This window comes from Halichoerus grypus, chromosome 7 (assembly GCF_964656455.1).
Source record: "Halichoerus grypus chromosome 7, mHalGry1.hap1.1, whole genome shotgun sequence".
Taxonomy (NCBI): Eukaryota; Metazoa; Chordata; class Mammalia; order Carnivora; family Phocidae; genus Halichoerus; species Halichoerus grypus.
In genome coordinates, this window is record NC_135718.1 from 33,295,760 (window position 1) to 33,323,617 (window position 27,858).

A 27,858-nucleotide genomic window follows, 5' to 3' on the forward strand; every position below is an offset into this window, starting at 1 on the left:
ATGGGCTGGCTTGGGGTCGCATGCCCGTCCCTGGGATCTGGACTGAGACTGAGGGAGGGCAGGCTCCACAAAGAGTCAGAGAGCTGAGACCAAAGATGGGGGAAAGGATGCTGGACAGGTGAAAAACAGGGGTCCGCAGCAGGGGACAGTGTGAGCAGGCATCTGCTATGACATCATGAAGTTCATGAACGGGCCTGAGAGAGCTGGACTCTACTCGTGCTTTTATCACTAACTAGCTGGGTTACCTTAAGACTTCGCCATTTAGAGCCTCACTTTTCCCATTTGCAAATAAAAGTAATAATACATCTCCAACTTCCCTCGCTGAGTTAGTGTAGATATCAAGTTAGACCTTGAATTGAAAAGCACTTTGAAGAGCTAAGTAGGAGGCATCATATTATTCCTGTGTATATATTCTAATTGGTTTGTTGCAAATGAGCTTAAAACCCTCTATATTTTCCTAACTCCCTTTTTTATTTTCCTTTTTTAAAACTCATTACAAAAATAACATATACCACAAGCTGTTTTAAAATACAGAGAAGAAAAAAATAAAATAGAGGAAAAATGATTTATAATCCTACTGTTGTTAAATAACTACTATGAATATTTTGGTATTATATCTTTTTTTTCTGTGTGTATGGACACATGTATGTTTTATTAAAATAAAAGTGGCATAATACTCTTTTAAAATCTGCTTTTTCCCATAAATAATGTTGCACACATTTTATGTGGCATTAGATATTTTCCTACAACATCAGTTTAATGGCAGAAGGTCTTCCACTGTTTAACAAAACCCCTCTTATTAGACATTTGGATTATTTCTAATTGTTCCCTATTAACAAAAATACTATAGGACACATCCTAATAACTACTTGTCCATATTCATGACTATTTCCTAAGAAAATTTTCTAGACGGGGAATTTCTCGGTCAAAGATTTTGCAACATTCTAAGGCTTTCAGTATCTATTGCATATCCAGAAACATTGCACCAAATTATACTCCCGTGAATAGGAGATATGCGTCCATTCCTGCATCAGCTATTATAGTAGGTGTTGTCATGTTTTAAAGCTCTTAGAACTTTGAGGGGCACCTGGGTGGCTCAGTCTGTTAAGCATCTGCCTTCGGCTCAGGTCATGATCCCAGGGTCCTGGGATCCAGCCCTGAGTTGGGGTTCCCTGCTCAGCAGGGAGTCTGCTTCTCCCTCTGCCCCTCCCCCTGCTTGTGCTCTCTCTCTCTCTCTCTCTCTTTCAAATAAATAAATAAAATATTTTTTAAAAATCTTACAACTTTGATAAACCTTTTTCGTTTTGAATTTAGATCCATGATCACTTCACCTTGATTACTTTCTGCTGGTGGCGCCTCAGAAGACCAAAGTTCACATCCACATTTAGAAGCTGTGTGACTTCTGGTAAGTTACTTAATTTCACTAAGCGACAGTGTCCATGTCTATGAGATAGAGATCTAGTCCTGCCCCTGGCCTGCTTGCCTCATAGGCTGTGAAAGATCATCATACAAGAAGTAGATGTGAAAGTCCTTTCTGAGAATTCAGCTCCCGCACAGCTACCCAGGATGCTTCACATTTGCGCCTTTGTCCACCATAGCAGTCGGTCTACCAGATGGCCCCAGTGAAGGATGCTTCTTGGCCCTCATTCCCTGGTGGGTAGGCCTTTCCCCTTGAGTCTAGGCTGGTCCTATGTCCCACTTCTAAGTCACAGATGCACTAGAAGTGATACGGTGTGATTTCTGAAGCTGACCACAAGATTACCTGAAATTATAAAAGAGACTCCAAGAGAGAACAACCCAGTTGGCCCTGTCAATCCACAAAACCAGAAGAGGTAGTAATACATTTTTGTTTTAAGCCACTAGGTTTGGGGCTCTGTTGTCACACAATAATGGATGAGCAAAACACCTGCCAAATTTTCTTCCAGTACCTTGAATCTGGAGCAAGTCTAAAGCTTAACGGTTAAAAGGTGTTGTCTTTGGAACCAGACAGCCTGGTTCTCAATTTTTGCCACCAGTCTCTCTGCAGCTATATCAGCTCAGGCAAATTATTAAACTCTCTCAGCCTTACTCTACCAGTCAGTAAAATGGGCATGATTACAGTACCTGCTTCATGGCACTGTTGAGATGATTGGATCAGATAATGCACATAAAGTCCTTAGCCCAATATCTGGCACATAGTCCTCATATATTTCAACCATAATGGTGGTGATAATCCCTGCTGATGAAGTGCCTCACTTATCTGGCTTCCTTAATTAAGTTTCTTAAATTGTTTATATCAAACTACCTTATATTTTTAGCCCCCACCTCGACCACCATCCCTGTGACATCTTCTCTGGGCATTCAAGGGATTTTCAACACTTCCCACCTTGGAGTTGTAGTTAGGGTTAAAGTGCCAAGGCTAGACTGAAGGTATTCTAAGTGGGTTTCCAAAAGTCAGTTTCCTTAAAGAAATGTTTTACCTTTGTTGAAGTCATTGATCAAATATTTACTTGATTTATGGCTACATTCTTGAAGTCTGCTGTGCAATCTCTTTCGCACCCATGTTTGTTTAAGGGCTGAATCATACTTCTCGTTCCTCAGTGATTCTCCTGGAAATTCTAAAGCTTAGGTATTTAGGTATAAGCCAGGTATTTCTTAAAGACAGTCAAATGGTTTATATCATTGTTTCTAAAGACCCTGATGCACTTGTTCTAAAAACATCTATTCAGTACCTACTATGTGCCAGACCCTAGTCTGGGCATGAGCGATGGGAAGGGAAGACAACCCAACCTCTGACCTTAAGAAGCTTACAGTTGGTTGGGGGTGGAGTGGATAGAAGGAGAGAGTAACAGGCCAAGTAAAAGATTATCATGATACCAAGAGAAAAAGCAATGAAAGAGAGAGGTCATAAGAATCATGGAAGCCCAAAGAACATTCCCTGTTGTGTCTTTAATCAGACCTCCCGGCCTGGGGAGGGAACAGATGGACATGAAACCTGGTGGCAGATTCCCACCCAGCAGCTGTTCCCAAGCCCCTCCTTCTCTGACATCTGGGGTGGACTTCAGTGGAACGCAGTGCTGTGTGTTCTTCACATGGTTTCCTCTGTGGGGCTGATTGTCCTTCCCAGCCACCTTGCAGGAGGTGGGCCACCAGACTGAGTGCAACCAACAGGGATGTGAACAGAGTCTGTCACAGTTTTATGCAATCAAGAGCCAGTGCCCTCACCTTTCTCCCTCTTTCCCTGCTACGGTGACCTTAGTGGTCTCATGGCCCCAGGGGTATAGCTACAAGATAAAGGAGGGCCACAAGCTCACAAAAATTGTGAGGAGAACAAGAAATAAACCTGTATTGTGTTAAGCCACTGAGATTTCTTCAGGGTCTATTTAACAAATACCAAAGTTTAGCCCAACCCATTCTAATACACTACGTAATCCCGTGCTAGTTAATGGGAGGTAGGAAAGTGTCCTGTGCAGTTTCTGGATGAATATTTTCCTTTCTAATACACCTCCTTTTATTGGAAAAAGGGGATAGGCATATAGGAGTACTCATTCATTACCCAGGCTAGCTATCTGCTTCTTGGTTTTTGAAAAAATGACTCATTAGACTGCGGTGTTTGGAACTGCAGCAGCCATTTTGTGAGCATGAGGATGAGACCAAAGGAATTATCAGGATGACAGGCCAGAGCCTTAATATTGTGAAACTGGGATTGTCTGAGTCCATACTTCTTTTTAAACAAACAACAAATGTCCCAATGGTGTCAGCCTTCTGTTAGAAATATCCCCTGCTTTTTGAAAGTTCATGTTACAGCCACTTTGCTTTCACGAAAGACCAGCATTAGTACCTGTTTTTTGGTGACTGAAAGAAAGCCATTATAGAGGCAATGCGCCCCCTGGGCAGCGAGAGTGTCACTGCCAAGCTCCTTTCTCTGAAACTACATTCAGCATCTCAGCATCAGCGTGTCAAACTTTTGTGTCTGGGAACAACTGTGCTTTGTCTCAATTTATTTTGTGCACCATTAGCAAGATGTGTCCTAAGGTATCAGAAACGTCTAAGAAAGATTATTTCTTGGGTCTAAGAATGCTCAAAAATTTTTTCCATATAAATTAATGGTAATTGCTTCTTCACTTTACACCATTTTGGCTTAGGAAAGGTTTCATAGGACCGCTCTACTCTTGGATAGTGGGGGAAACCTGTATTTGCATCCAAAAGCATCTGCACTGATGTGAGTGGCAAATGAAGGTGAGGAGTTGGTTATAATGGAGGAGTAAAAGGAATGGAGGCTCTGGGGGAGGGGGTGTGGGTAGGGAATGTCACTTTCTTCATCCCTGTCCACACTAGAATCATTGCTGAAAAAGAAAAATAATCCTGGACAGTATTTTTCCATCTGTGATGTGCTTTCACATACATTTTCTGGCTTTATGATGATAGAGGAGTGGCAGCATTATGTAGGGGGGTAAGAACCCTATTATAGGGTTCAAGTACTGGCCCTGCCACTCTCATTGCTGTGTGACCTTGGACAAGTGACTTAAGCTCCCTAAACCATAGCTTCCCCATCTATATAATGAAGTGATTATAGAAACTCCCACATATATAGTGTTACCGTGAGGACAAAATGACAGGACGCATATGAAGTTTTTAACATATTGCTTGGGACACTAAATACGCTTAATACACAGGATTTCAAAATAAATTGGCCTTTGGTTTCGATGACATCCTAGGAAGAGAGCTGGGGCAGGCGCTGAGATTCCTAACGAAGCGTGCAGGAAGCTCAGGCTGAGGGGGCTTAAGGACTTGCTCCAAGTCAGAGCCAGATTTTCATCCAGGTCTGGTAGTTCCCATTTCAGGGCTCTTTCCAGAGTAACACACTTCCTTGACATTGCCAAGGAAGTAAAACAAAATAAAATTTAAATTTTGAGATGCTTCATTTCTGATCTCCAGTAAACAGAATCATTTCCATAAAATTCACTCTTTCAAGAGAAGGGTATTTTTACTATCGCATATGTGCGAATGTGAGCGATTGTTAAATTTATATTGAAAATAATATACTCTGGAAGCTTTTCTTCATTCTCCAGTATCAGCTCCCCCTCCGCTTACTTCCACCTTATAAAAATCAAGTGAAACGCACACCTTCATAGTCTATGCAAGGTGGCATGGCTGCTGTCTGCAGTAGCTGTGAATCAAACCAGCAAAGCTGACATTTTTCTAAGCCTTTTTCTTCTCCTTCATTAAAACCTCCATTTAGGGACACCCAGGTGGCTCAGTCGGTTAAGCATCTGCCTTCAGCTCGGGTCGTGATCCTGGGGTCCTGGGATCGAGTCCCGCATCGGGCTCTTTGCTCAGCGGGGAGCCTGTTTCTCCTCTGCCTGCCACTCCCCCTGCTTGTGCTCTCTCTCTCTCTCTGATAAATAAATAAATAAAATCTTCAAAATAAATAAAATAAACCTCTATTTATTATATCTCCTTTGGTATTTTAGCATTCAAAACAGTCTGCTCTCTGTATCTTTGCGGCTACAAGCTAGTTAGGAGGATACGAAGGAACGCCTTTCACTGTGTCAGGATCTGGATCCACGCTCCTGCCCTTCCTCTACACCCGCACCCTTTGTCATCAGAAAGTGACCCATATAACACAGGCCGTTTAAGAGAACTGTTTAAGTTCTGCTTTAAGTTCTGCTTAATGATTCACTTTTGACATCAGTCAGGGAACAAACACCATTAAAACTTGAATCTCATTTGTTTTCTTAAACCTAGCTCAGTCATCACCTCCTTCAGAAAGCCTCTCCTCGCTCAGTGGTGCAGTGACTGACCTTACTGTGCTGTCACTGATCTGCGTCGATCACCTTGGCTCTGCTAACCGTGGGCCCTACCATACTCTTCTCTCTACCTCTAGTGTCTTGCACGGCACCTCACCCGTTGCAGACGGGCTAAATGTTTCCTGAATCAAATTAGGAGGTCAGTGCCTGGTACGTCCTCTGAAATGAGGAAGATTTCTTCAGGAGACTTACCTGTAAATACCTGTTAAATCATTGTAGTGGAAGGTGTGCCAATCCTGGGGTTAAATCAATACACTGAGTCTGGTAGGCAAGAAGGTGAAGGTTATTGTCAGATGCTAACTCATTCTCTAGGGGGCATGCTGTTCTTCCACTGGTTGCTTGGTCTGGAAGATGCAACGTTAATTAGATTCTCTCTGAGCGCTCCTGCCTACTTCTGGACCACAGGATGCTCTCCAGGGCTGTCTTCTTTGATCCTTTCTTCATCTCTTCTGATTTTATGCAAATTCCTGGCCTTCCACCTTTGTTTGGATGCCACCACTGTGGTCCACTTGCATGTCTTGCTAGTATTTCCCACTTAACTGTCCAAAGCCAGTGTATCATTAGATTCAAGGCAGAGAGCACAGCACAGAGGATAAGGAGAAATAAAGACACCCAGGCCAACAAACCACTGGATTTGCCTTAGGAAGATGGAGCATTGAGGATCTTGGCAAGGGTAATTTCTCTGGAATCATGGCACACGAGCCAAAGTGGTAGGGGCTCTCACGACCACTGCCTTTGAAAGCCTGGGTCTCCATTTCTTGCCAACCCACTAAGTCACCCCCCCTCTCTGGGACTCTGTTTCATCAGAAAGTCAAGGTTTGACTAGATGAGCAGTTCTCAGCCTTGAGTGAAACACCAGATTGCCCTGCAGAGCTTGTTGATAATGCACATCCCATGCTCCCCACCCCTAGACATTCTGATTTAGGAGATTTAGGGGACGCCAAGAAATCAACATTTTCAACATGCTCCAAGGGTGGAGGTGATTTCCTGGACCAGAAACTGCTCAAGTAGATGATCTCATAGTTCCCTTCCAGCCCGCAGATTCCCTCCGTTGTCAGGTTTGGGAAGCAGAGGGTAGCAATGACATGCTGGCAGCCAGCCGGTTCTGTTTGGGAAGTGTAGCCACAAAAAGAAAGCCAGATGGCAGGTGGAAGGGACGGGTCAGGGAGGGCCACATTCACTGTGTCCCTCGGACAGTGCCTGTGTGATTGAGCTGGACTCAGGGGGACCTCAGTCCCAAGAAAGCAGGCAGGACCGAGAGCCTGCCTTAGCTCACTGCTGGCCTCAGGCTGAGCTGGCCTCCGCAGCTGTTGCCCCATTCAGATGCTCTAACAAAGGTTACAGCTGGGAAGCGTGGCCCACGCAGTATTGTTTTTAATTTTCCAACATTTAAAAATTGGAGGATTTCACATTTAAATATTCAAGATTTCTCTTGGAAAATCTGACAGATCGGCTGCACGTGACTCGCAGGCATAGGACCCCGGCTGGGGCCGAGCCGCTGCACCTCCTTTAGGTAAAGGCACCATTTTCCAGCCTCCATGGTGTCCAGCTGGCCGGCGGCCTCCCGCCAGCCAGCTCTGGTCCGAGGGAGCCTTTGAGTTGGCTCCCCTGACTCTAAAATTTGCTCTGGGATAAGCAAGGGCAGCAGCAAGCTACGTATTGCGAGAGTATGACATTGCCTGCCCTCGCGGATTCTGGACTCGCCTCTGGACGGGACATTATTCCCCCCCGTGGAAGAACGCGGTGAGAAACCAGCAGAGTGGACCCGACTGCTGTGCTCACGGTAAGGCTATGCTGAGGCTCTGGACCTCTCCTTTCTATGGTTTCTTCTCCGTGAAGGCACACGGAGAAATCTCTTCACAGCCTCAGCCCCAGGATGGCTGTAGTGGTGTTTCCCTTGAAGGTGAGCCGTATGTGTGAACCATGTGAACGGAGTGCAGGACTGTTTCCCTGTGCTCAGCACCAGGCTCACCTCTCAGAAGCACTCCATGGCCTGCCTTGGGGGGCTACCCTTAGGAGTAGCTCCATTTTACTTCTTAGTCTTGTTTTACTCTATTTCCTACTTTTATCTTAGGACAAGGTTTGTATCTTTCGAGAGTAAGACCTTTAGTCTTCATTAGAATAAGGCACTTTCTGTACCCTCCATATACCTTGATTATAGCACCTCCTAAAATGTGTTATACTTATCTGTTAGATATTGGCCTTCTCTACTAGAGGATGAAGATGGGGCTGCATTTCATTATCACTGTGTCACTCATACCTAGCCCAGGGACTTGCACGTAGTTGGCATTTAACAAGTATTTGGAGAATGAGATTAGAGATGTTGGAGAACTAGCATAGCAGGGATGCATGGAAGGATCCAGGTGGAGGAGCGGCTTGATGAGGCAGAACTTCGCAGACCAGAGGGACGGAAGGGATCAATTGGTGTGTTCTGTTGTTGTCCTCTCTGACTTAAGGAACATTCCACTACTCCGGTTATAATATCACCTAAGTATATGAGTTTGGAGAATTCACAAGGGTTTTCTGGCAGGGTAGAGAGAAGACTGGCCTTGGAGCTGACTTAGGAGTTTGAAACCCAAGAATGTGTATGTTTCTTTTTTAAATGATTGTGGGGATTTTGCTTAACCTTTCTGAGCCTCATGTACTTTTTGCTTCCAATGGCTCTTTACCTTATCATTTTACACTGTAAGTGAGTCCTGACATGGGCACAACTCTCAGGATAGAAATCTGAGAATACCTATCTACGCAGACATACACTAGACATATTAAAACTTATTAAATAATTTTATTCTTTTCTCCTTTATATTACTAACAGTAGCCCAGTGTTCAGCATTTTAGAAAACCTGAAGAAATAAAAAAATTGGAGGTTTATACACACATGTATAAAAATATATATTCAGATAAGCAAATATCTGCTCATTACACTGCCCAACTTTAAGAGTGCCAAAAATAAATAAATAAAATACCTGCTAATCAAATGAGAGGGCTAGATGGTTTTGCTAAAATTCATTTTAACATCTTTAACTGACCAACATGTGCTAATGAAACTCAAGTTAAAGTTATAGCCGGTTAGTATGAAAGAGAACATTGTGTGGCCACTGAGTATTCCTTAAGCAGAATCTGCTTCGTGCTTAGAACACAGCTCGGTTTCAACAGTAAGCAGCAAAAAAGATCAAGAAAACTTCCAACTTTTCTAAAAACCGCCCTATAAAAGAAAGGGAAAAATATAGAAAGTATTACCACCTTATAACAATGGCCATGAAAATCGGAATTGTAGGTTTACAAAGCTTGGATAACGAAAGCCAACACAGTAAGATCCTTAGTTAGTTAACTTTGATTTTTAAAAATCTACAAAACATAAAATATTTGCTTGCTGGTACAACAGATTTAACCCACGAGCAATCACCTGAACTATCTTTTCCTCATCAAGTATTTTAACAGTGCAAAATGTCAGTTGTCTCAGCTCACACATTCGATCACCGAAGCCTGAAGATGAACCATCTCAGGGAGGTATCGCTGCTGCCAAGGAAAATGCAAAGCAGCCCCCAAAATACAATGATTCACTCCTATGCCAGAGTCTCAAAGGGAGAGAGGCAGTTTCTTATAGAAGAGGTGAAATAAGTAATTCAAAATGTCCACAAGCTGACATAAGATACAGTACTGAACCCTTTGACACAAAAACAAAGAATAATTATATTGCTATTTGGAACAGTATTCAACGTGGACGAGGAGATCCCGGTGTTCGGTGGCTGGATACTGTATATTGCACTTGGGACACTCCACCAGGCTTTCATTTAGTGCAGCAGTGGGACTTTTTGGTGATGCAACTTTTACTCTGTTTTCAGACTCTCCTTGGAAAGTGACTAGTGGCTCTGTGAAGGCAAGCTCACGAAGCTGCTTCTGAAAAATGAATGTGTAGGAGGTGGTTATAAATTACCCAAGAAGTAATAGGATTGGGTGTCTACATGGATAGATTTTATTAAAATACTTAGAGCCAAACGTAAAGGTAGACCTATGTACAAGGCTGACAAAATTTGTTAGTTTTGTAAAAAAGGGGCAAGTTCAGCAATAAAAAAAAATAACATAGAATTAAGAGTAGCAAAAATTTTTAGCAGATCAAACAGGTTACACACAGAAATGATGAAAATATTGTATAATATCTTAATGACTTTCCTTTTTCATTTTTTTTTTCCTGAGGAACTTAGAATATGTCGATAAAGCTTAAAAATAAATATTTTAGAGCATACTCTAAAGATGATAGACAGCAGGGACACAAAGAAAAGTACAGAAAAATTATGGATTCTTTTGTATACCCTCTAGTTTCCTATACTTTGAAAAAGAGTAACAGAAATGAAAATTTCAATTTCAAAATATTATAAATGGTCAAAATCAATGACGTACTAAAGAACAGAGTCAAAATATATTTTGTCTTTTATTCATAAAGAAGCTACAAATGACTTTTTTAACAATTGTTTTTTTTTCTCTTTCAAAACAGGAATTCTATTTGTAACATTTCACCATCTGCAAATATTCTGCAGTACTAGGATCATGTATAAGATATGTGCTAATGCGACACACACACACACACACACACACACACACACACACACACACGGATCCCAGGAGGTTTGGCCCAAAGGCTTATTAGTAAGATGAAAGTAGTAAGTCAAAAATCCTCATAGAAAAAATCGTATTTAAAAGGTTTATGTTTTAAAAGATTATGTGTTCAAGGTAACCCATAAAATGTGTTTAGCTCAATATGCCTAAAACAGTGTCTTAACAGGAACAATCCATTATGACTAAAAATGGCATTTCTTTCTTTCTTTTTAAATAGAAAAACATAGCTTCAGTTCAGGATTTACAACTGCACTCCCTCCCCCCCCTGCCGCCCCAGGGCAAGCCCTGTGTCGTGCCTCTAGAATCCCCATGCTGGGGCGGGGAGAGACGATCCAGGTACCACTAAGGCTGGCATGATGCAGAGGCACATAATGTCCCTCTTTCCAGTGCTCTGAACTGATGCTCAAAAGGCAGCTGCTTCAGATGAAGCAGGGGTTCTGCCTGATTTGAGAAACAGCCATTCTTAAGCTGTTTCCTCCTAGTTTGGGAACTGGTTTGATAAATCAATGGGAAAATGGCAGCAAGAGAAAGGAGAAAATAAGTTTTAGTTTAACCATTCCAGACTCACCAAGGATTCCAATTGTGTTATTTGATTTCTTGCTTTTCGGAGCTCCTTAAGAATTACATGCAGTTGGTGCCGCATATTTTGACGGTCAAGTTTTTCATTTTCAAAGTCTAATGTACATGCATGCATCTGGAACAAATGCCCAGGACAAGACAATTACGGGTTAATATATCCTGTCCCGTTCTCTTGACTAGATGCTTGAACGTTTTTATTAGCACAAGAGGCAAGCATTTGTGCCTTCACAGCCAGAATTCATCTGAGTACAATGAGATGTTGATAAATGAAGAAGCTACAGTTGAGGCTTTGGTTTGTCAGAGGAGCAAAGCCAATGCTTGAAGTATAGGTGAGTGAGGAGGCGCTTAAGAAGTTGCTGGTTGGAATTTCTCCTCCCCATCTCCCTCTTTGTGGGGAAGGGGAAGAAGGGAAAGAGACGGCTGTTCCCTGGTTTGGAATACACCGAAAACCTCTGGTTTCTATTCTGAGAATAAATGGATTCTCTCTGAGTTCTACTTGAAGTTATAAGGTAGCCCTCTGGGGGAGATCCTGCTAGGCTAGAGTAGGGACTACAGAAGCCATGCGGGGAAGAATAAAATTTGCTAAGGCCAACAACACCCTATCAAAACAATTGCCATCCCAGCTCAGAGAATCTGGCTTAGCTTAAAGACAGGAATATATGACTATCAGACAGACAGTCACTTAATTTTTTGTTTTTGTTAAAGTTTGTTAAAAAACATCTTTCAGGGGCACCTGGCTGGCTCAGTTGGTTAAACGTCCAACTCTTGACTTTGGCTCAGGTCATGATCTCAGGTTTGTGAGATTCAGCCCCACATGGCTCATGGGCATGGAGCCTGCTTAAGATTCTCTCTCTCCCTCTCCCTTTGCCCCTACCCCCGATCCCCTGGCTCAATTGGTTACACTCTAAAAAAAAAAAAAAATTTCATGATTTTCAAATGGTTCTTCACAGAATAGTGTAAACATGAGGAAACATTCCATTTCCTAACAAGTTCAGTTGAATATAGCAGCAACCGCAATAAGTACCTGTTGTTCCAGCAGAGCTACCCTTGTTTGTTCCTCTTGATGCTTTAGCAGAGACGTGTAAAGAAACTGGACCTGTCAGATGTAAACAGAGCCAACACTGTCATATCCGATCTTTTATTGCGTGAGCTGGGACGCAGGAGAGGCTCACAAATCTCACATCCCTATCCGGGACCACACCTGCTCACTGGGCTGAGTCACTGCAGCAGCTTGTTTAATGGCTATCTATTCAAGCCGCTGGGCAGTCCCACCCTGGCTGAGAGTTCCCTGGGGCACAGACTGCACTTCGATGAACAGCACCCAACTCTGCAATGCACATACCCAGTTCCCTGGGAGTTCTGACATCCACTAATATTTCTGAGTAGGATAACAAAGCTGGCAGTGCCTTGCCGTCCTTGCCCGCAGAGGTGGAATAAAACTCCCGACCATTTCTGCTTCATCTTTTGTAAATATCACTGTTCGCGCTTATAGGCAGAAGCCAGGGTGGTAAAGACTAAGAAGGCAAATGTTATAGACTGTTTTTTAATCCCTCTCTCAACTTTTGGATGATGTTTAAAAATTACTTCCTATTTTAATAGTAGCAATGACTGACATCTACCCAGCCCTTGACTTTACAAAGCACTTTCACATTCTCCCAGATGACCTTCACAAAAGCCCCAGGAAGCAAAAAGATCATGGTTACTAATTTGACACATCAGTGACCTGCAAGTCAGAGAAGGTAGCTGATTTTCCTAAGGCCACACATCCTGAACTACACACCAGGTATGGATCCCAAATAATGTTTTTTCCAATATTCCATGCTGCCCAGAAAGATTTAAATTAACGGTTTCTGCTGAGGTAGTATGCAATTCTAAGCATCCTAACTTAGTAACTCCACCGTCACTGACACAGACAGCCTGCAGAAGGTGGTGAGTATAATGAGAGCACGGAAGGTACTGCGTGAATTCACATGAGCACACTATCATCATGATCAAGGTGCCAGCCTGGGAGCCAGCACTGATTCCCCTCTTTGTGTCATACCTTCTGGCTTCTCACACACACCTGCCTCCTTCTCACGGAAAGCCTGCATGTACATGAGCTTCTCCACGGGAGGGAATTCCCAGTCGCTCACCTCACTGGTTCCTTCTTGCCAAAAGGCCTTTGTCCAAGTACCGTCCCTGGCCCCCAATTTCTCCGTGTCGTGTTGCCCTGCTTTATTTTCTTGAATTTACTTGGTTATTTAGGTACTTGCTTATGGTCTGTTTCCATTCTAAAGAAGAATCCCATGGCAGGGCAGGAACTGGTTTTGTTCCTTGCTGGTTCCCTAGTAGTTAAAATAGCCCCTGACACTGCTAAGTACCATGACAATTTCGAATTCGGAATCATGGAAAGTCTTACTGGTTAGGCTCACCTGAGATAAGAGCTCTTCAGATCTCTTCTTCTCTTCTTCAAGTTTTTCCCTAGCAATATCATTCTCTTCCTTGAGCCTTTGTATTTTCTCTGTTTTATGCCTATCATCTTCCAGATGTTGTACATCTGCCTTTCTTTGGGAACACAACAGTTGATTTAAATCTTGAACTTCTTTTTGGGTTTCTTCATATTTTCTTCGAAATTCACTAAGTTCAAAACTCAACTGAGTTATGGTCTGTCGTTCAACCTCAAGATCTTTTTTTGCATTCGCCAAAAGATGGTTGTAATATTTTTGCTTTTCTTCTTGAAGATAACCTATGACAAACACATCAGGGCACAACACACTTTATATAATAATATTCCTGAGAAGCTAAAACTAAACACATTTCTATAAATAAGATCTTACAAAATGAAGAGTCAAGAGATAGAGCTGATATTTGATGGAACAAGAAAAAGGAGTTCAGGTACATTATTTGAAGTTAAACTAATAAATAGAAGAACTGGAAACAGTAATATAGCTATTCAATGGGAAGGGAAGGTAACTAATGTCTAAAGAAGATAAATCAAAAATGGAGACATAAGCTCATTATTTATATATATAATAACCAAAATTAAAAAAAAAATGTTAAAAGCAGCTGCCCTGATGGGAGGGGGAAAGAGAGGTTGGGAAAGGAGGGGCAGGACCTTTTATACTATTAAATTACTTTAACAAGAGCTTGTATTACTTTGATAAAACACATACACACACAGAAAGAACACTATTGCCAAAGAAAGAAATTAGACTTAGCCCACCACTAAAATCTTACTTTAATGTGTAATATTCTTATAAAGGCATTACAGTAAAGGAATGTTGTCCCCAATTCTTTTTATATTTTCTTTTTTAGCATTAGCTTCATTTTAAATATTCAAACGTGAAGCTCCAAGATTATGAGCCTTGCCTGCCTTTCTCAAAATTAAAAGCTTCAGTCCTGTTAGGGCTGTCAGTCTTTTAAAAAGTGCTTTGCATGGGGGTTCTCTTCTTTTCTTAGCTCATCACCTAGAACTGCTGAACCTATTTCCCCATCTGTAAAAGGAGAATAATGACTCCTCTTGCCCTACCTCTTAGGGTTCTTGTGAAACTCAGTGCCAGGGAAGCTGCAAAGCATTTAGCAAAAAGATTGCATCTTCTCTAGGAGCCTTCATTTCAATTCTGTGGGAGATTCAAAAGACTGAAGAATCATCTATAAGATGTATTCTTTCTCCTGGGAGTGATATGAATGCGTGAAAGGAAACAGGGTAAAAAGATAATCAGTGACAAGGCCAGCTCTAAGAGCAAGGAAGTTAGAGAAGATCTTTGAAGGTGGGGAAGGACATGCACGAAGGAGAAAATTTAATGTGCCTTCAGAACTGCCAGAGATCCGTTACCCTGTGCCTCTATCCGCTTTTTTCAGAAAACAATGAGAAGACAGACTTGCTAACATGGTCTTTCTTACTTCAGTTATAGGACTTGCTTAATTCACTTTCTAACACATTTATAAAAATCTAAATTTGATCACTCTCTCCTTTTGGAAAATGTCAGGCAGGCCTAGCCCAAAAGAACATTTTCATACCAGTACCTTCTGATTCAGCCTTTTTTGTCTGCTGTGGGAGTGAATGAGCAGCTGTTTCTGATTTCTGTTCCAACTCGAAGATCTTGGCTAAAAGTCCTTTTACATAGGCCTCCCGCTGCTGATCATACACAAGCCACTGCTGATTTTTCTCCAGAGCCTTAAAACGAAAATGAAAGCAAATCATTAATAAAATAAAAAACTAAAATCTTAAAATGGATAAGGGAGCTCCAGTGATGTAGCCTTTCCCAGTACAAAGAAATTCTCGTGGGTCATATAGAACTGTAAACCACCACTGCATGGCTCACAACTCACCCGGAGATCCTTTCTGACTTCAGGCTCCTTCAGAGCACCTAACACCATGGTTTGCGTCTGTCCATGTCATACTCTGTAAACTAGAATGCCTCTGTGGCAGAGCTGGACGTGCACTGCTCCAAACAGAGATTTCCACCCTACACACAACTCTGCTCAGGAGCTCCCCACGCAGACAGTATCTCCAGCAATCGCATACTACCTTCCCCCCCGCCCCCTACCTTAGTTTGTTACTGAAAGTGGGGCACAGATTCAGGTTAAAAGCTAGCAAAAAAGACAACTGTCTGGTGGTGCTGGGGAGAAAAGCCTAGAAATTCTTATACAGCATCACCTTGGCAATGAGATTATAACTCTTCTCTCCTTTCTAACCTGGAAGTTCAGTCTAAGGGGATGGGACTGTCCCTTTCTTGTTCTTTGTTCTTGATAGGCTGGGGAAGTAAGTCTCAATGACCATTTGTGTAGAGAGGCCATGTACATCTAAACCTGATGTCACACGTGTAAAAGGTTATGGACGAAGCATCCTAGAAGGAGGCCCACATAGTGACATGAACACCCCTTCATGATAGCCAAGCTCATTTGTAGGGGAGCTCATTTGAGCTCACAGGACTCATTTGAGTCCTTGGCCCCGGCACCCATGCTATGACCTGTCTGCCTCCACGGGAATGCCTAGTTGAGCAATGATTCACTGCTGGATCTCGGTAAATCCTGTTTGGAAGGAGATTTCCCCATTATGAGAGTAAGGGGAGACACAGGCTATCACCAAAAGCTTCCAGTTAATTAATACAATGACCACTCTATTTTGGAGGGAAAAATAACTACTCTTAATAAGTTCAGTTCAACCTCTCCCTTGTTCCCCCAAAGTGCTACATCGCTTTAATTATATTAGTAACAGAATTTTTGAAAGCTTCATGACAGCACTTGCTAAAACTGAAGCTATGTTCCCTTAGGCTAACATTCAAATGGTCCGCAGTCTGTCCCTTCCCATCTCTTCAGGTGACAGCCTGGCCATTTCTGGCCTCCACTGCCACCTTGCTGTCCACACAACTATACACACCCTCTGTGCCCAGAATGCCCTGCAACTCCTCCCTATATCATCTGCCCACTTAAATCCCACCTCTTCATCAAGTTCCAATGCATCCAAGCTTGTCTTTCAAGCCTCCTCACCCTAAGTGCCCTCACGAAGCTCCCTCTCCTTTGTAAGCCAACAGAGATTTTAATGTCCATTCAATCTATTTGGCATCTTACACTCATGACCTTGATTGCGTCCTGATGATAGTTCTTATATGAACTAGATCACAAGCCCCTGGACAGCTGGGCCCAGGCTTGTTTAGATTTTGTATGGTTCCATTCATGTGTTCGATGTTTCCATAGCAAGTAGCTGCTTGATAAACGTGAACGATGGTGACGACACAGAGTGGAGAAAGCATGGTTGCCAGAATCAGCAAGCACCCACGCAGGTCTTTAGCCCCAAACTGAAGTTTGAGAGTATTTGGGAAGGGAGGAAACGGCATGAAAGAATCTAGAAGTTCCTTATACACAGTAGAACAATCCATTTAGAATGATTCAAAAAGAATCAAACACTCTCAAAAAGCTATCACTCATGAACTAAGGAATATATGAAAATGAATTTCAAACCCCTTTGTAACAGAACTATCATAGCTATTTCTATGATTTTCACAAGTGCATAATATGTACCCTTGTGTCATAATTCATCCCAGACCTGTTGGAATCTATTATCATCAATGGTTGAAGGGGCAGCCAGGACGTATAATTTCGTATCATTCGGGGGTGGCCAAAAAAAAAAGGATGGTACAAACATAAAGTTCTTGACAAAAAGTTGCCTGGTCAAAGCGGACTGAAGTAAAACATACATACTGGAATATATTTTCAAAAGTGCTCAATTCTTTTTGAATCACCCTGCATTTGTTGTAAATATACTGAAAAAGGAGAGGCTCCCCTCCCCACAGGCTGGCATCTCATCGTAGGGGTGAGATGGGAAAAGTGGTAAGGAACATACTAGACATTTTCGGTTCTATATCAAGGCATCTTCTTTCAGGGTAAGAATTTCTATCCGTTAAAGATCTAAACGGCTGAGCTTCAAATCTGAAAAGATCTGTCTATACAAAAGCTCTTAAGTCTAGAGAGTTCCTCTAACCTTTGGTAGGCTCTTTCCATGAGCATCGTACAAACTCATGAGCATCTAGGCATGGGGCTTAAAGAATTTTCCGTGTCTGTTTTCTGTAGAACTAAGAAATGGATTAGAGAGACAGAGGCAGCCTCTGGAATCAAAGACTCAGTCCAGGGCCCTCCAGTCACTTGGCCACACACTTTTCTCTCTGCACCCGTCAGGCAGTTATAACATGAGTTCTCCTCGCAGAGCTTAAGCATTCATTTGTAAAGTGGAGATAATGTACATCTGCTCTGTATTATATACTCAAATTCAGTTGCCAAAAGAGGTAGTGTTGTAGGACTCAAAGAGCATGCACATATCTAAATATTCGTTAAGTCATATGTGTTAGATGCTAAAGATATCTAATTTTATATCGAATTTTAAATTTGTCCATCTTTAAGAAACAATTCAATATAAATAATTCAAGTCAACATTGGATGGTAATGAAATTTTCTTCTTTTAAATGAACCTGTCCATACATTACTTAAGTATGAAAAACCGAACTGTGGGATGGGTGAAGATTTGAGGGGCTATATTCTGAAAGGCCAGGTGATGGCGATGTTACTTCAGTAAAGTAGTCAACATTTCTTTCCTCCAGGCCTCTTCTCACTGACTTCTGCATTTGCTTTCTTCTCTAAATAGTATCAATAATAAATGGATTTGATGGCCATCAATAATGCTGATTATTAGTTTTGCATCTTTAGAGTCATCATTGTATTATTATCTCTTGCAGCTTTGTGTCCTTTACACATCTGTTAAGCATGCATTTAACATTTCCACTCAAGTTATCGATAAAAGTATGGAACAGAAGTGGGCAAAGGTGAAGTCCTATGAAATGCCACTAAAGCTCTTCCTCCTGGCTTCACAGGGATCCATTTTCTGTTTCTTGGGCAAAAACTGTAACACAGGTTAAATGTTAGCCTATACTGGAGGAATAAAAAATGTAGGTCAATTGACGAAACTGGAATATGGATGGTAGATTACATAGAAGTATAGCGTCCATGTTAAATTTATTAGAGTTGCTATCTGGGGGCACCCGGGTGGCTCAGTCAGTTAAGCGTCTGCCTTCGGCTCAGGTCGCGATCTCAGGATCAAGCCCCCTGTCAGGCTCCCTCCCCTGTGCTTCTCCCTCTGCTCCTACCCCCAATCATGCTCTCTCTCTCCCCCTCTCTCTCAAATAATTAAATAAAGTCTTAAAAAAAAATAAAGTTGCTATCTGTACTGTAGTCATGTAAGAGAACATCTCATTCTGAGGAATATATACTGAAGCATATGGGTTTAAAGGGTCGTAATATATGCAACTCACTCTCAAACGGTTCAGAAAAAAAAATATTATGTGTGTGTGAGGGGCAGGGTAGGGACTGAAAGAGAGGTGTGAAATGGAGCAAAATGTTAACAATGTTTGAATTTTAGTAAAGAGTATATGGGTGCTCTATGCACCATTTTCATTCTTATAACTTTTCTGTAAATTTGATTTTTTTCCAAATAAAAAATTAATAATTATTTATCTTCCCTAAATTCTGTTTTAAAAATTAGATTTTTAAAATTAAGAGCAGGAAATGCCTATTTCAACTGCCTCTTAGCCTATCTGGTTTGCAAGTTAATGACACTGTACAGTGTTTACAGTACGAACTCCATGTAATTATTTCAAAATGTCAGCCCGACCTAAATGGTAGCTAAGGAATGATACAGCTAGGCCTTAAGAAAGGTAAACATGGGTTTTTAGGGATTATTTTAGCAGAGTAAATACTGATTCTTAAAATAGGTGGGCAAAGTGCTCCAGGAAGCTTTGTGGGAGCTTGGAGGAAGGGTGGGGGACTGGAACTGCTAAGCTCTCAAAGCAGGATAATGCAGCAGCGCCTGTGCTCAGAGGAGTGACAGGTTGCTTTCCCTGCTCCCTAGTCTCCTCCCGGGCTCACAGACAACCAGAGCTAAACCATCCCCTGCTCCTCAAACATGTAAGTGAATGCAGCAGCAGCAGCAGGGAGCTTATTGGAAATGCAGAATCTCAGGCCCTATCCCAACCAATGAAATCAGAATCTGCATTTGATGAAGATCCCCTAGGCTCATATGCATGTGAGAGTCAGGGAGGCCTTGTTCAGTCTAGACCATGTGAAGGTGAGTTGGGTTAAATTTTACTCCACTTATCTAAAAGCCTTTCTAAAGTAAGCAGAGCAGAGGAGCACAATGTGATCCTTAAGTAAGCCTGGCAGATAAAACAGAACAAAAAGATTGGGTACACATGGATAACATTTCCAAGTGACCTTCATACAAAGAATTGTCATTATCTAAAAATAACTTTAGCTGATATTTGAGGCAGTGGATGCTGAGAAGCCTAAAAATTATATATAGAGCATATATTTTCAGGTACTAATAAAATTCAGATGTTCTAGACACTGGGCATATAGCAGTGAAAAAAAAACACAGAAATCCTTCCCTCATTAAACATATACCAATGTAAGACTCATGTAACAAAGTAAATGAGCAAAATATATTGTAAGTTTAACAGTAATATGTGATGAGGGGAAAAGTTACAAAAGCAGGAAAAGGTAATAGGAATTGTCTGGGAGCTATAATTTTAGAAAAGGTGGCTAGGTAACACTCTGGCCCCGGCCCCACTACCCCCACCCCTCCCACCCAAGAGAGTGACAACTGAATATTATATGATGAAGTAAGGAAGCGGGTCATGAAGATATCTGGGGGGACAGGGAACCAGCAGAGGGAACAGAAAGAAAAGGCAGTGTATTGAAGGAATAGCTAGAAAGCCAGCACGGCTGGAGTAAATAAGGGGGAAAGCAGGTGTGTAGATAAATTATTCATAGCTACGTGCATCTGGTAGGTACTGATACAGAATGATAAAGGTCAGTGTAACATACAACACAAAGAACTCATTTTGAAAGATCTTTAAAAATTATGTTTCTTCTTTATCTTAGTTACCTATAGGTGAAAAGCCTACTGCGGTACATCACGATACAGACACTCAACGGATTTAAGTTCTTTTGAAGATCAAATAGACCTCTAGGTACACCGGCTAGATGAAATAAAACAGGAATCTTAAGAGCAACTTAGAGCAGGGTAGACTTGCCAGTAATATTTCTGGAATCAAAATACCTATCTACTGGCCTAATAATTAACTCAAGAAATTTTATACTTTGTGTACCTGATATTAAAACTTGAAAAAATACACCGTGAATAATAGTCCTATGTCCTCAATTTATTCAATTCTCAATGAAACACATCAATCTATTTAAGACATAAGTTTGAAATAATATAGCCTTACCAAATATCTAGAATAGCCTCATAACAGATTCTATAGAAAAGAAGTACTGAGTATACAAAGAATGTATTTCCTTTTCAAACTATGAAAGCATATCCTGGTTCCAAGGGAAGAATTTCAAATGAATGAGTACATCTTGCATGGATAAACAAAAAGAGAAGAAATTATAAATTACACCATAATAATATAATAATTGGGCAAATTAGATTTAGGTGAAGAAGGAACGTTACTGAGCTATTTGGATGATTTCTATGGCTTTCTCACCTAATGAGACCAGGACTAGAGGAACTGGCCCTCTTGAATGTCTAGAAAGAGACTTATAGGTAGTAACCTAGGGAGATGATCTCAAACCATTCAGTTCTCCATCTCCTCAACAGACTGTTTTCAAGTCACAGCATCAACTCTATCAATTTCCATGAAATTTAAGAATGAATGAATGAATCCTCTCTTCCCATAACATAATAAAAGGAAAATGAGGGGCACCTGGGTGGCTCAGGTAATGATCGCAGGGTCATGAAATCAAGCCCCACATCGAGCTCCACGCTGAGTGTGGAGTCTGCTTGTCCCTCTCCCTCTGTTCCTCCTCGTACTCTCACTCTCTCTCAAATAAATAAAATCTTTAAAAAAATAAAAAGAAAATGAACTTACATCTTTCAGCTGTATTTCCATTTCATGAATATTACTCATTGATGAGTTGAAGCAGCTTGTAGCCACTGTCTAAAATAAACCAATATTAGTTAATATCATAAATTTAACAAGAGAAGTTTCCTCATTATATCTAGTTCTATAATAACAGAGTATACTTCACAAAGAAATCTTGTAGATGCTGATGACCCATCATGCCAGGTGATGGGTACCAGAGGAGAATGAAGATCTCCTGGAAACTCCCTCAGCAGATTGGAAGCCCTGAGATTTCATACCTAATTTGAGGTTCTCTGGATCATTAGAATACCTCAGTGCATAAGAATTGCCCAGTGGTTTTCACCAAAATGAGACAAAACAAAACAATCGGGCCATTTAAGTGAAATCTGGAAAATATTAAATTGTCAAACAAAAGATAAAAGTTGTTTTCTAGAATTATATTTGTATTAAGAGTATTAATTAGTATTAGTTCATACAGATTATATAGAACTCAAAACATAATTTCTCTCTCTCTTTTTTTTTTTGATTTTCACATAGAGGAAAGAAAGAGAGGTTGGATGGTTGGATGGTTAGGTATCCAGACTAATCAACAAAACTCACAACAAGCCATATTTCGGTCTTCTAACAGCTTTAAGGAAACAGACTTGTGTGAACACTGGCAACAAATCACAAAATATTTTTCTCCAAAGGTACTCTAGATGCTCACCTCATAGCCCTTTCTCCCTCTTGATTTAGTCCTCTTGGTAAAAACTAGGACAGAGGCAGTTCACCAAACTTCCCCTTCCATTTCCCCTGGGCACGCTGTGGATAGTATTTCCCAGCCTTCCCTGCTAAGGTTAGTGAGACCATGAGACTGAATTCTGTCCAATGGAATATGGGTAGAAGTGAAATATGCCAATGCCAGGCCTGGCCCCCAGACCCTCCCCTCATGCTCCACACACTCCCTTCTAGCTTACAGCTGTACACAGAGGATCTGGCGCAAGGACAAGGGAGCCACTAAAAGGGAGGAACCTGGATCTAAGTGACTCTGCAGAGCAAAGCCTCCCACGTGCACTAGACTGTGACATGAGGGAAAAATGAACATCTGTTGTGTAAGACCATGAGATTCGGAGGTTGTTTGTTACAGCAAAAGGAAAAAAATCTGGGTTTAAAAAAATGATGAGTACCTGTGATAAGCGAAGTGTACTGGCTTTGCTTTCAAGTTCAGCAAGTCTTGCAGTTGTAGCAGACAACTGTTTTCTCAATACATCTGTCTCTTCAGACAAGGATTTCAACAGCTGTTCCCTCCTTTCGCCTTCCTTTGTTTTCTCCTCCAGCTGTTCAAGCAATGCAGTATTGCTGTACTTGGCTTTCAGCTGCTCTCGGAGTCGCTGTATTTCTTTGTCTTTCTCTGTGAGGTGATAAGCATTCTTTTCCCTCTCAGCTTCCAGGACTCGAATTTTCTAGATATAAACTAAGAAAAATCTTAGAACAAAGCTAGGTCAAACATGAAAATAAACAACATACAACAAGTATTTATGAAGGGTTTATTATATATCAAGTCAGCATTATACTAAACACCAGGGCCAAAAAGAAAATGAAGCCAAGGTCCTATGCTCAGAGACCTCATTGAGAGGTAAACCAATACATTAATGCAATATGGTAAGGGATATCTGAAATGAATGGGAGACAGACACAGAAAGGAGAAACCAAATCTGTCAAGAGTGGTAAGAGAAAGCTAAAGAAAAGCTGGCTCTCACACGAGTATCTGATAATCATCCTTCCATCATACCAGTTTTAATCATCTTAAAGGCTAAAAGTAGTCATACAAGAGATACATGCTCATTAATGAACTTGAAGCAATAGAACTTAAAAATTACAGAACGTTACAGCTGGATAAAAATGCCTTCATTAACTTGTTTTGTTAATAAATGATTTGGTATCAAATGTAAAAGATGATCTTCAAAGGAGTGTTCACATTTTCAAGGATTTAAAACATAAAGAAGGCATGCTTGTTAAGCTGCTGCTGACATAAAGGAGAAAGCACCTCTGGAGAGCCAATAAAAAGTTAACAGAATGACTTTACATGCTAACCTGGTAAAAACAACATAAAACTACAAACTTGCTTGGGGGTGGAAGGGAGAAGCAGTTGTTCAAACATAAAATGGGGAGACTGAGTTAGATGACCCTGTGAAAATGATGAGGGGATTTTAGTTGCCTCAAGCCTAAGATAAGGTGGTAGTATGATACAGTTAAAAAAAAAAAGGCCCATATAATTTTAGGCTTTTGGAAAGTACAGCATCCAGATTACTGGAAATAATAGTGCCATTTCAACCCATGTTTGCCATTGTGCACAATATTGGGTGCATTAATTCAGAAGGAATATGAACCCATCACAAAGCGTTTGGGAAAGTAACCAGGATGATAAGAAGCTAGAAACGCTGAAGAGTATGGGGTTGGTCTACAGAAAAGTAAGAGAAAGCAAGATTTCCTCAAATATCTGAAAAGTTGTCATATGGATAAAAAATAGACTTATTCTATGCGGCTGTAATAGGTACAATTAGAACAAATGGGTAGAAGTTAGAGGAATTTAATTTTAATTGATTATAAGCAGACAAAGTTTTGACAACCAGTGCTTGTCAAAAGTGGAAAGAACTGGAAAGCGGTCTCTCAGGGAAACTATTAGATTCCATCACCAGATTGCAAAATAATCGTTATGTCTAAGAATTGGTGATAGATCATTTCTCAATGCTTGAATAAGTATTTACCTCAATATGTGTTGTTAAAAAAATAATAAATCTTTCAGTTTTATAGTGTGCTTATAAAATAAAATTTAAAGGAATCCAATGATACTATTCAATACAGGTCATTTATTTTCCAACTATGAGCAATAAAAGAACTTTTACAAAATAAATTAAATTAAATTAATGATTACTTTTTTTTAAAGATTTAATTTATTTATTTGACAGAGAGAAAGAAAGAGAAAGCACAAGCAGGGGGAGCGGCAACGGAGAAGCAGGCTCCCCGCTAAGCAGGGAGCCCGATGCAGGGCTCGATCCCAGGACCCTGGGATCATGACCTGAGCTGAAGGCAGACGCTTAACCAACTGAGCCACCCAGGCGCCCCTAATGATTAAATTTTTAAATCTAATAAGTTCCTAACTGCTTTATTGACTATGCCATAACAAATTGTAAATCAGAGAATCTGAAATATAGTTTAATAGAATGCAAAATGCCAATATATGTAATGATTTTACCTCAAAAAATCTGAAAACAAAGATTACTTGGAAAGCAGCCAATATATATGATAAAATGCATTTTTAAGCACTCACATTAAAATCTGAACTCTACTGAACACTTTGAAATTAATTTTGATTTTTTAAATTTAGTGAATGAGCAGAAAAACTAAATTATATCACTATTGGGAAAATACTTTCTCATCTCCTACAGTACAGCTTATTACAATTTAAAAAGGTTTTTAAGGTCACTCACCTCCAAAAGCCTGTGTCTGTCTTTATCAGTCAACTTTCCTTTTCCGCTTGTGATTTCATCCACTGATGTTTTTAAGGCTTCAATTTCACCCCTAAATTTTTCTAATGCAGTTTCTGATTTGGAGTTACTAGGCTTTGATCCCCATTTACCTTTAATTAAACCTTTGGGACTTCTGGAAGACATCTCTGAAACTGTAAAAAATAAAAATACAATTATACTTAATTAGTCTAAGTTTAAAAGGTCAAGTCTCAGGCTTGAAAAGGTCTAATAACCTATTTGCTAAATAGAAGAACATTTCTCTCTCAATAGAAGTGATATAGCCAAACCAGTGGGATATGGGAGAGGGACTGGGAAAGGCTTCTGGCTTGCTGGTATCAATATCTATTTTTTAATCTGGGTGGTAGATACATGGGGAGAATTCACCTTTTAAAAATATGTCAACTTATCTTGACACACACTGAGTAATGTACAGAATTGTTGAATCACTATATTATACACCTGAAACTAATATAACACCATATGTTAACCATCCTGGTACTAAAATAAAAATTTTAAAAAATACGTCAACTTGGATGCTTATGTTTTGTGCAGGATTCTGTATGTGTATCACACTTCAATGAAAAAGTTTCATTTAAAAAGAGGGATCAATGATTAAATCATTAAATGGAGGCTGAATGAAATAGATCACAAAGACATATTTTACCCAGGAATACAAAGCTAGTGGTAAATGATATATAATTCTGAGAACATAGGCACTGAAATGTCATTACCTGACACAATGATATGTCCTGTATTAGAAGATAGATCTAGTTCAAATCTATGTAAATAGTCAGCTGAGAGTACAGTAAGCAAAAGTGAGGAGAATCCAAGATCAGGAAAAAGAGGCACAATACTCAAGAATTAAGAATAAGAGGCCAAATTAAGTAACAAGAAGCTTAGAACCTGCTAACAGTATTAGTTAACCGTTTAGAAGAAGTGTATATTAACTGCAGGAGCAAAATCTGTAGTGAAACATACTGCGTATATAATAAAAGTAGCTTTAATTAGGGAGATTAAAAAGCATTTTTCCACCTTATGGATCCCAAGATAAAATAATGGTGGTGACTGAGAAATTTAGAGGAATATGAGACCATTCATGCATTCAAAAAATATTGGAAAATCTAATTTACCAGGCAGAATAACAGATGCTGGGTATAAACGGGCAAAAAAAAAAAAAAAGAGAGAGAGAAAGAAACAAAAGAAAGAGAAATGTTCCCTTACATAATGGAATTTCCAGTCTAGTAAAGGAGGCAAGAAATAACAAAGACACAAATTCTTAAGTTGTAAAGGTTCTCAAGTTGTAAAGTTAACACTATATAGAAAATGAAAAGTAGTGAGAAGTGATTCCAGTAAAAACTGAGGAGACCTAGGCCTCTCTGTAAAAGTAACTTTTAGGATCATCCTGTATGAAATCAGAGAGCCTGAAAACACTAGAGCTGTGTAAACTGAGTTGAACAGACCATCTAGCAAAAGGTTAGTCCTGGATTTCCGCCTATTCAAGGTGACGGACTAAGATAACTAGTCAATCAATTAAGGCTAATGCAAGGTTATGGTATCTTGAGAACCTGCTGCCACAGGAAGTTCTTCTCTATATGGTTCTGTTACTAACACATTATTGACTTGGTATAATGGGTTGATAAGACAGAAAACGGCTTTTCAACCAAATCACTGAAACTCAGAATGGTGGAACTATATAGGTCAGTAAAACTGGAAGGAACCGATGGGCATTTCTTCCTGGCCTCTGGACAGAACTCTTGCAATGAATGACTCTTTTGTTTCCAGCTTCTGGACTAGACCCTGCTGGGATCTTCCAGCTCCCCACCACTTAGTCCCACCAACCACCTTTCCCTGTTTTTTCTATTCCAGTCAGGCTGATTCTCACAGGGTTCACACTGTTCAAACTTTGACCCACTGCATCTTCTTCAGGAAGCCTTCCCTCTGTATAAGCTAATATGCCATAGGACACAACTGTTTACTCCCACCCTACATCCGCTTTTTAAATCTGTTCAACAGTTGTTGCAGGGGCCGAAACTTGAATTATTTTTATCCCTCACAGCACCTAACAGCGGCTGCTCAATATGTATTTACTGATTGGCTGAAGTGATCTTAGACATGCTGGACAAGGGGTGACCAAACAAACTGCGATCCAACAACCCGCACAAGGCATGGATTACAGGCCACATCGTTCCCAAGTGGAGGCAAATCTTACAAAAACGGGCGCCTGGGTGGCACAGTGGGTGGTTTCAGCTCAGGTGGTGATTTCAGGGTCCTGAGACGGAGCCCCAAGTCCGCTCCATGCTGGCACGGCTGCTTAAGAGTCTCTCTCCTTCGCCCTCTTGTGCGTAGGCTCTCTCTCTCAAAATAAATAAATCTTTTTAAAAAATCTTACAAAAACCCTGACACAGGAGCTGTGTGGGCAAACAGGGAGGCAAAGAAAATCTGCAAAATGAGACACTTTTTTTTCCCCACCTCTAAAATGAAGATGTTTGTAGAATAGACATGAACGTGCTTGGGCAAAATGATGTTCTCACGAAAGACCCTGGCCAAGTCACTTGGCCTCTCCGCGCCAAAAAGAAGGGAAGGAGGAGGATGATAATACCCACCGCAAAGCTGAAAGGAAGGATCGACACGCCGACGATCGTGAGGCTCCCAACCCGGTGCCAGGCACGAAGTAAGCGCCAGGGAAAAGGGACATATATCAGGGCGGGCAGAGATTGAGTCCAAGCCGACTTTGTCGGCCCGCCGATCCCGCCTCCCTCACCGTCCGATCTGGCCTCGGGGCTGCGGGCCCTGGCCGCCCTTGCCACCACCAGCCGGCACCTGAGGCGAAGCCGGGCGTACGGGCCGGCCCAGGCACACCCTGCGGCACGGGCGCCGCTTCCGGGAGTTTGAATCCCGCGGCTGCGGGGCGGGGCACGTCACTGCCGGCGGGGGCGCGTCCGGTAGGAAGGGGGGCGCGGTACGTGC

The 27,858-nt window shown here is 41.1% G+C and overlaps 1 protein-coding gene and 1 long non-coding RNA gene across 4 annotated transcripts in view; one reads left to right on the forward strand and one right to left on the reverse strand.

Annotated features, from left to right (window-relative positions):
• Positions 1 to 24,715, forward strand: part of LOC118523064 (uncharacterized) — a 33,360-nt gene extending 8,645 nt beyond the window's left edge. For 2 of the 3 annotated variants that reach the window (XR_004910910.2, XR_013449673.1), the window contains exons 2-3: positions 1,315 to 1,405; positions 24,331 to 24,715. This is a non-coding gene — a long non-coding RNA (uncharacterized LOC118523064). Of the gene's footprint in view, positions 1 to 1,314; positions 1,406 to 1,490; positions 1,515 to 24,330 lie in introns of those variants that run through there. The other variant, XR_013449674.1, reaches the window with a different exon arrangement.
• Positions 8,591 to 27,692, reverse strand: CEP55 (centrosomal protein 55). The gene is made up of 9 exons (XM_036072482.2): positions 27,495 to 27,692; positions 24,853 to 25,043; positions 22,549 to 22,824; positions 21,389 to 21,457; positions 14,991 to 15,141; positions 13,397 to 13,710; positions 12,010 to 12,081; positions 10,975 to 11,100; positions 8,591 to 9,689 (listed from the first exon to the last, which is right to left on the reverse strand). The coding sequence occupies exons 2-9, from the start codon at positions 25,033 to 25,035 to the stop codon at positions 9,489 to 9,491; spliced, it is 1,392 nt and encodes a 463-aa protein (XP_035928375.2). The 5' UTR covers positions 25,036 to 25,043; positions 27,495 to 27,692; the 3' UTR covers positions 8,591 to 9,488.
• Positions 27,693 to 27,858: the final 166 nt, after the last annotated feature.

What these genes read in the sequence shown, in the direction of transcription:
- CEP55 (XM_036072482.2), bottom strand. Translation starts at nt 25,035, where the DNA reads ATGTCTTCCAGAAGTCCCAAAGGTTTAATTAAAGGTAAATGGGGATCA. An exon ending in CTGAAGAGCTCTTATCTCAG is followed by an intron (nt 12,082 to 13,396) that starts GTGAGCCTAACC and finishes TACATCTGACAG; the next exon opens with GTCCAGTTTCTTTACACGTC. An exon ending in TAGCTCTGCTGGAACAACAG is followed by an intron (nt 11,101 to 12,009) that starts GTACTTATTGCG and finishes CATTTGTTCCAG; the next exon opens with ATGCATGCATGTACATTAGA.